This window comes from Vigna unguiculata, chromosome 2 (genome assembly GCF_037176805.1).
Source record: "Vigna unguiculata cultivar grain cowpea cultivar isolate G323 ecotype 2 chromosome 2, ASM3717680v1, whole genome shotgun sequence".
Taxonomy (NCBI): domain Eukaryota; kingdom Viridiplantae; phylum Streptophyta; class Magnoliopsida; order Fabales; family Fabaceae; genus Vigna; species Vigna unguiculata.
Genome location: NC_140793.1, coordinates 19737524 through 19747470, shown reverse-complemented (window position 1 = coordinate 19747470; position 9947 = coordinate 19737524). Strand labels below are relative to the sequence as shown.

General features: G+C 36.4%; 1 protein-coding gene across 1 annotated transcript; it reads left to right on the top strand.

The window, feature by feature from the left end:
- Positions 1 to 433: 433 nt before the first annotated feature.
- On the top strand, positions 434 to 3500 carry LOC114173776 (putative indole-3-acetic acid-amido synthetase GH3.1). Its single transcript, XM_028058368.2, has 3 exons — positions 434 to 814; positions 927 to 1028; positions 1853 to 3500. Exons 1-3 carry the CDS (start codon positions 495 to 497, stop codon positions 3213 to 3215), a joined length of 1785 nt encoding a protein of 594 aa, XP_027914169.2. The 5' UTR covers positions 434 to 494; the 3' UTR covers positions 3216 to 3500.
- Positions 3501 to 9947: the final 6447 nt, after the last annotated feature.

The following is a 9947-nucleotide window of genomic DNA, read 5'->3' as shown; positions in this document are numbered from 1 at the left end:
GTACTTTCTCATGTACGAAAATTACACTATCGACCATTGAAAATTAATATTCTAATGACACTGAATAATGAATATTTTAATGCTAAAATTTTGAATTATCACATAATAATAATAATAAATAAAAAATAAAACGTGTATTTCGTCAACTTAAAACTACTATCGAGTAAAAACAATACATATATGCATGTTATATGGTGTGGACGGCACACGGCAGCATTTACACAATAGAATCTTTTAACTTTATTTTTAAATTAAAAGTATAAAATAATCTTTTTCCCAATCTCACCACGTGGGTCCCACGTAAATGACATGGCATGATTCAGCGTGTAGACACACACGCACAGGTTCGTTTCAGTTCTCTATATAAACTCTGCAACGTGCACTTGTCTCTCTCACTACACCACCACTTCTCTGTCTCTTCTTTTTATACAGAGAGTAACTCAAATTCTCATTTCGATCAAAACACTCTTTAATTAAATCCTCAATTTTGAAATATGGCTGTGGATTCCCCGATTTTGTCCCCATTGGGGCCACCGGCGTGCGACAAGGACGCGAAGGCGCTGCGGTTCATTGAGGAAATGACCCGAAACGCCGACGCCGTCCAAGAGAGGGTGCTGGCGGAGATTCTCACGCGCAACGCTCACACAGAGTACCTTAAACGCTTCGAACTTGGAGGCGCCTCCGATCGTCAAACCTTCAAGTCTAAGGTTCCCGTTATCTCTTACGAGGATGTTAAGTCCGAGATTCAACGTATTGCAAACGGTGATTGCTCCCCTATCTTGTCCGCTCATCCTATCTCTGAATTTCTCACCAGGTCATAAACATTATCCTTTTCAAGCTTTGTGTGTGTTTAAATTATTATTTATCTTTTAAGATTGGGAACTGAAACCAATTTGGGATTTGCGTTGGGGAATCTGAATATGCAGTTCTGGTACTTCAGCCGGGGAAAGAAAATTGATGCCAACAATTAAGGAAGATTTGGATCGTCGCCAACTTCTATACAGCCTCCTAATGCCAGTTATGAACATGTAAGTTTCATCACCAAATAATTTTCCTGAAATACAGGCGTGCTATCCTCTCAAGTTCTTAGGAAAAAAAATGAGTCATCTCGATGCATAACGTGGCCTAACATTGTTGGAACGGCTGAGATTTTTTTTTTCTTCTATCAACTAACCATATAGTATTCCAGATCCTCTCCTTCGTGAGTTGGACTTTATACTATTAATTAACTACATTAGTAAATTCCGAGATATATTTAAGAACTCCATATAGTCCTTTTTTGTTGAATTACTAATTATAAATATCACTCACCAATTTCACGAATTATAAAAAAATCATATTGATCTATACTAAATTTTAGTAGTTATGTGTGATAACCATTGTTTTTTTCATATAATTCTTATTGATTATGTTTTACTCACTAGAAACATTGTTTTCAAATTGTAGCATGACAACTGTTATGCACTTAATTATAGAGATCTTAAAAAGTCTGTAGTTTTTCTTCTTCAAAATTTAAATTTCAACTTGTTTGGATTCATTCACTTAAGGAAACAAATGTGATTATATATAAATTATAAATTAGCAAGAGTGGATGATGAAATAAAAATGCTATTAAAAGTAATTGACATTCAAATATTTTTTCTAAAAGGATAACAAGTTATCTTTTCCAGAAAGATTATAAAAGAAAAATAAAATATATCAATCTACAATAATTAAAAAAATATGTCACTATTCTTACAATAAAACTAAATAACATATTAATAAATAAAATAAAATAAGGTACTATTTTCTAATTTTGATAATTATTATGAATCCTGATCGTAGTATTTATTTATTATTTTGAATGGAACAGTTATGTGCCGGGTTTGGACAAGGGAAAGGGCCTATACTTTTTGTTCGTGAAGTCCGAAACAAGGACACCGGGTGGGTTACTAGCCCGTCCGGTTCTCACAAGCTACTACAAAAGTGATCATTTCAAGACCCGACCATTCGACCCATATAATGTGTACACTAGTCCAAATGAAGCAATTCTCTGCCCCGACTCATTCCAAAGCATGTACACTCAAATGCTCTGTGGTCTCATAGAGCGCAACCACGTCCTCCGCCTTGGCGCCGTCTTTGCCTCCGGCCTCCTTCGCGCCATCCGGTTCCTCCAACTCCAATGGCCCAAACTCGTCCGCGATATCCGATCAGGAACCCTAACTTCCCAAATCACCGACCCTGCAATAAGGGAATACATGGACAATGTGCTAAAACCCGACCCGGAATTGGCCCAGTTTATGACAGAACAATGTTCCAAGGACAATTGGGAAGGAATCATCACAAGAATTTGGCCCAACACAAAATACTTGGACGTGATCGTAACAGGAGCCATGGCTCAATACATCCCCACGCTTAACTACTATAGCGGAGGATTACCCCTTGCGTGCACCATGTACGCTTCCTCTGAGTGCTACTTCGGATTAAACCTTAATCCAATGTGCAAGCCCTCTAAGGTCTCATACACCATCATGCCAAACATGGCATATTTCGAATTCCTTCTCCACGATCCTAATTCTGGCTCTGTCAGTTCAAAACTAGTGGATTTGGTCGATGTGGAGGTAGGAAAAGAATACGAGTTGGTAATCACAACCTATGCGGGACTCTACCGGTATCGTGTAGGGGACATCCTTCGAGTCACCGGATTCCACAACTCGACGCCGCAGTTCCACTTCGTGCGGCGGAAGAACGTGTTGCTGAGCATTGACTCCGACAAAACGGACGAGTCGGAGTTGCAGAATGGGATTGAGAATGCCTCGAAGCTCTTGGCTGATTTCAACACGAGTGTGGTGGAATACACGAGTTATGCAGACACAACAACGATTCCTGGTCACTATGTTATTTACTGGGAGTTGTTGAGCAAGGACTCCGCGAACGCACCGAGTCACGAGGTGTTGAACCGGTGTTGTTTGGAGATGGAGGAGTCGTTGAACTCCGTGTACAGGCAATGTCGTGTTGCGGATCATTCCATTGGGCCATTGGAAATACGAGTTGTGAAAAATGGAACCTTTGAGGAGCTTATGGATTATGCAATCTCAAGAGGTGCTTCAATAAATCAATATAAGGTACCAAGGTGTGTGAGTTTCACACCCATAATGGAGTTATTGGACTCTAGGGTTGTGTCCGTGCATTTTAGTCAAGAATTGCCACATTGGACCCCTGAAAGGAGAAGATGAGATTCCTGGTAGTGGCCTTATCGAGTTTGAGTCAAACTAGGAGAGGTAGATTTTGTTGTTTCCTTTGGTAAGTTTTTTCTTTTTGGATTAATGTATAGGACTTGGGATTAGTAAGAAGGGAACGTTGAGCTAGAATGTCTTTTTAGGTTATGTATTTCGATTCCATTAACTTGTGGAAAACGTGACTTTTTTTTTTTCTTTTAGAAAAGTTGTATCATGAATGTATCGGTGTTTTCATGTATGAGTGAAGGAATGTAATAAAGAACATTTATTTCTTTTGGGCTAGTAAGATTGTTCAATTTACGGTATTATTAAATTTGTTCAAATTCTAAGAAATTTATCGCAAGATGGTAAATTAAAATAAAATATGTGAATAGTGATACAATAATTTTTTTAAGTTGATTATGATTAATATTATATTAAATATAACAACTTATCATACTATATATCTTAAAACTTAAAATACGAATAAAAAAATAGTTCTGAAGGTAGATGAAGTAATTGAATCCTCCTTTTTAAGGATGAATGGGTTTTATCACTTTGTTGATAGTTGTACCGTCCACGACTTAATCGGGTGTAGATCGGGTATCGGAAGGGAACTTCTCCCTGCATCTTCAAAGGTTTCTCCAGTGCCCCAAAATGATTTTTAATTTCTCATTTGCCCTCATAGTAAAAAGTAATTATTCTCTCTCATCTATTTATTACAAGAGCCCACCCTTGCACCCCCAAAATTGAATCCCTTTTAGCGGCATCAGCTCTTTATTCTCCACATTTGTCTCTTTTATTCTCCCAACAGTCGCAGCCTCCAGCTCCACTAGATCCAGACTCCAGTGTGCCATTTTGTGCTTCACATCCTTTCAACCAACATTCTAGTTAAGTCATTGTTTGCTACTTAATAATTCATATGTTTAGTTAATAAGTTAATTTTTTATCTGTGCAATCCATGTCTAAAGTGTTGTTTGAGACTGCTTTTGAAGACAGTAGAAGTGGACTTCCGTAAATTTTCTTTTTTCAAAAAATGGCTCAATTATGGATGCCGACATCTGGTTTAGTCTTTTGTCTTATAGATGTCGACATCCGTTTCTCTTTTTTTAGTTATGGTAGCTGATATACGAATTGAACTGGTGCATTGCGAATGTCGACATCCGGTTTACAATTTTGCATTGCGGATGTTGACATCCGGTTCATGTATTTTAAGTGTTACGGATTTCATTTTTTGGCTGCGATATTACGGATGTTGACATCCGGTTTAGGAATTTGAATTGCGAATGTCGACATCCGATTCCCCTTTGTCCAAATGCTGTGTTTTTTGAATTTTAAAAACCCTATTATAGATGTCGACATCCGGTTAAGAAAACTGTATTGCGGATGTCGATATTCGGTTTCCCTATGTTAAACTACTTTACAAATGTCAGCCCTTTGATGTAGCATTAAGGATGTCGACATCCGTAAGAGGATATTGGGTTACGGATGTCGCATCTGCTTCTTATGTGTTGATTTTAAAGTCTATGGCATAGGAAACATCCCTCAACTTTTTCATCTATTCCAATGCTAAGATAAGTCATTTTTCAGTGCTTGTTCACCTCATAAGTAATTGCATCAAAATCCAACCTAGCCCTATGACTCACTCTGGTTTTAATATTTTTCTTCTCCCTCCACACTTGGTTTTCATATTTAAATGCATAACTGAACTGTTTCAAAACATTGTGTTAGGTAGAGTGATTGCAAAGTTCCAAATGACCTTCACTTGTTTTAATTAAACATAAAATGAGATAAAGTTTGATTTTTACTTTTGTAGACATGCCTAGGACACGAGGTGGTTTGACAAGATGTGGTGGTTCTTCTTCTGCACACGATATAACCGAGAGTTCTGCATAGGGTGCTACACGAAAGAGACCTACAACTTCAGCTCGTAGATATGGGAGGGTCAGATTAATCAAAAGTTTTTATAAATGTTTATTTTTTTTTATTGTTCATTTGTTGTTTTATTGTTTTTTTGATTTTTTTTCTTAGGATCGAGTTATGCATTGGTCTCTCATTCTAAGAAAGTAAAAAGATTTATTCATCCTTTTGTGTTGAATTTTGGTTTATTGCCTTTGTGCAATGTTCTGTATGATTACCCTGATACTAGGTTGATCTTGGATTTTGTTGAGAGATGACACTCTGAGACAAATAGTTTTCATCTTCCTATTGGTGAGATGACTATCTCTTTAGATGACGTGTGGTCACTGATACATCTTCCTATCACCGAAGAGTTTTGCCCAACTGAACCACTTGAATATGAAGATTCAATAGAGACTCTGATGACACTTGTGGGTGTGGATCGAGTTGTGGCTTCGAATGAGTTGAATCATTGTCGTGGTGGGCAGGTTAGACTAAGTTGGCTGAGAGACCTCTATAACAACTGTTGCGAAACCAGCTTTGGGAGTTTGTTGCACGAGCATATCTTTTGCACCTTGTTGGGTGCACCATATATGCTTATAAGAGCGCCACTTTTGTTCAGGTCCATTACCTGCAGATGTTTACAGATCTCCCTGCATGTCGTAGATATGCTTGGGGAGTTGTTGCTCTTGTCTACCTTTATGAACAACTAGGAGATGCTAGCTTTGCATCAACAAAGCAATTATCTGGATATCTACATCTTTTATAGGTACCCACATATATTTTTCTTTTTTTTTTCTTTTATATCTCAGTAGTTAAATGAAATGTTATTTCATGTAGAGTTGGATATATGAGCACTTCCCTGCATTGGGAAGGAAACAATTACACGATACGTATGTCGAGACAAAATCCCGTGCAACATGTTTTATCACTGGACGAGTTACTTTCACTCTACATGATATTAGAGCCTAATTGGATGATGTAACATATGATGGGGTGATTTGGTCCCCATATGGATCTCATAACGCTGTTGGACCACTTATTGTAGCTTTCATGTTTTCGGCCTCCATGAAGCTTGGTAGCATGGTTCACCGTCATATGCCAGAACGTGTGCTATGACAATTTGGGTTTATGCAGCCTATTCCACGACCGCCAAATGCACTTACTATGGTGGACTTTGCTATTATTAATGATCAGTGGAGACACTACGAATAGTATGTCATTGTTCATGTGGTCCCCATGCCAACTCTATTTTCATGTGTTGATGGATATTTGTAGTGGTTTAGGAGAGTCTTTCATCTTTATATTATACACGGTGTTGACGACGAGCGACCTAGCCTTGTGGTTATGCCTAGACTTTGTCAGAATTTGCTAGATGACATGCCAATGCGGAGGATATCAGGTTCATCATCTTCTGGTTTATTGGTATGTTAGCAATTTATTTGTTGATATTATTAATAACTTAAATAATTTATAATAATGTGGTATTATTGCAGGGAACCATGAAGCGCATTGTCAGCGGCCTGCAATGAATGATAGATTGTAGAGACGTTATTGAGGGCACAATTGCTTGGGATCGGATGCAGAAGTTATTACAGATTGCTCATGATGCAACAGAAAAGGAAGAAAGCAGAGGAGGTCGTAGAGTTCAAGGATGACGACCATCTACATCTAGATAGTAGTTTTACCTTATATTTGTATTTGATGTTGGACCTTAAATGTGTTGAAGTTTGATATTCTATGCCTATTTATTTTGTGTTGGATTCTATATTAAGTAATTCCATATATGATTAGAAATTAACAACATCTACTTTGTTAACAATAAGGTCAAAATACATATGTCCCTTGGCCAGAGGAATTAGCATTTTATATACAAGTTAAATAACTACAAAAGTTTTTTTTTTCAGTACATTACGATATGAAATATCCTAAAATAAACCGCACCTCTAAAAAAATGAATACAAATAACAAATATCAGCCCTCCATAAGATCTACATAAGTACAATCCACACCCATCAATTGTACAAATGCCTACATCCTATTTCTATAAAATGATGCCCACGCCTTTGCCTTTGGGTAACAATTGCTAAATGATATGATATCCACCATCGATAAGGGACAACCTTCTTGAAGTCAAACCTATATATATGTAATTAGTCAATAAAGAAAATAAATGCTTTAAATTAATAAATAACTTTACCTGCACAAAATGAGAATCAAGAACATGCCCGATACAAATTAGTCGATGTTGACTTTACGTATTAGGTGGAGATGTACACAGTGAGAATATCGTCAAATTCTGAACTGACGACAAATAGACTAGGATTACATTATATCGATTAGCAATCACATACCCCATATCTAGTATAGTCATCCACTTGTCCTGATTAGCTTGTTTATAATTAATCAAATTATAATCAAACAAAATCATAAAAGTTATTATTAAATAAGCGTCAACAATAGTGTATAGAAGTCATACCTTTGATGGTGAATGGACTAGCAAAGACTTTCTTAGTTCTTCTAGTCGAAACATGGCTTCCAACTAATGTTGCATATTCATCATGCCACTAACTAAGTTCTTTGTACAAATCATGTCTGATTAGGGGCTATGTCTCCTCACCCATCCCCAACAATGCAGCAATGCATTTATACCCATAATGACCATCAACCACTACATCCATAACATTCTCCATGTAAGGCTGACAAATAGGATGGAACTGTTCGAGCATGGGTATTCTCTTTTCTTGCATTACACATTTGGCCTTCAATTTATTTTCTTTCTTTGCAACAGATGTGTCATGTCTTGAATTCTCAATGAAGGCGTCAACATGCTCGAAATATGAGGGATCACACTTGGTTGACTTCTGAAATCGATGACTTTTAGGTGCACCCTTCGTTTTAATTTTACTCGTTGGCGGCAATATCGATGTCATCGAAGGGCAAACTATGTCAAGTAATTTCTATTTGATGGTCACTTTTCCTGCAATGTCAACGTCTTTGAAATGATTGAGCACCATATCAAGTTCCTTTTGAATAGATAATTGCCCTTCCAGCTGTGAAGAGGACAAATTTGAGAAGGTCAACCTAGTCCACATTATATGAATTTCTTGCAGAGGAATCATCCTAGGGTCATATCGTGATAATTCACAAGCACATGGAAGACCATATGTTTGTCTAAGAATGCAACCACAAAGACTGGTATCAAATCATATTTTCTTAACTCTTTCTAATTCTGGAGCAAGGAGTCCTAAGGCATATATATATATATATATATATATATATATATATATATATATATATATATATATATATATATATATATATATATCCCACTAATCTTTTATAACTCAATGTCTTGAAATAGTCACTCATCAGATTAAGACTTCTTTTGAAAGACGCATTTATTTCATTATGCTGCAAGATAATGACATTATGAATTCCATCCCAACACAAGCATAAGTCTCTCATACTACTTCCAAGAACTTTCTTTAGGCTTTAGTGAGCAGACTCAACCCTAATACAAATTTTACAGTGCATCACATAAACCATAAATGAAAAAAAATTGAATAAATAAGATGCAAACATACATGTTTGATGTTGTATTCCCTAAATGCAAAACTATGTTTATCAATGCCTTCACAAAGTATTTCTTATAAGGAATGATCCGCGAGTCATTAAAATATTCAAAGAATAGAGGTCGTGACCGACAAACAAGCTAAAGGCGATTAACACAATCGTTAAGCTTACACTCATCTTCGCAGTCCATTACATTTTCCCATGCTTGCAACACAACATCTCATGTGTCAATAGAATTCACTAACATTTTGCATTTTGCTTGGACATTTTTCTGAATATAGAATCGACAAAGAAAATAATAACATTCAGGGAAGACAATGCCAATAATATTCATTAAAGCCAGATCCTGTCAGTAACAATGACTTGTGGACCACCCTTAGACGTCATAAAAAGACCTTTTAGCCTTCCAAGAGCCTAAGTGAAATTATTTTGTCTTTCACTTGATAAAAATGCAAACGCGACTGAGAAAGTTAATCCTGTTGACGTCACACCAACAATCTCAAGCAATGACAACCAATATTTGTTGGTTTTTTAAGTACCATTAAGAACACAATATTAAATGCATTTAACAACTTCACCACATCAGGATGTGTCTAGAAGAGGTCGCTAACCACCTCAAATTCATCAACACATCTACTAAAATGGATATACTTATCACGTTATAACATCACCATCAACTATTCTAATTCGATCCTTGAACCTCTCAGTGATCGTTTAAGCATGTATCTTGCATTGTATACTTGTTTCATAGTTGTCACATTACACTCATCTTTTTCTTTGAGAGTGAGAAGTATATTTGCCGGTTTGACTTTACTTTTAGTCATATCAACAAGCAACGACTGTTCACTTGGACTTCAACCTACCTGCAAAGGGGTGACCAACTAGAGTATCTAAGACATCATGGTAACCACCATCCCTCCCCTTTAGTGATGGGTTTGCCTCTCAATATAAATGGACACTCACATTTTCTTGTGTCAATTAAAATTTTGTCCATTATATTTATCAGATCTTAGAATAATAACAACAAATCCATAATCAAAAGCAACCCCTCTAACCCACTTAATTAAATCTTCACGTGTTGAGAAGATCTCATGGGTTGTAAAGTTAGAGGTATAATCGTGTTCGCATATATCATGAATGAAAGAAAAAAAGTCTGACACTAGACTAGAATTTACTTGAGAATCCAAGAAACTCAAATAACTCAAATGATAATCTTCCATAATTTAATCACCTATAATTAATTAAAAGAAATCAAAAGGAAATTTCTAAATAATT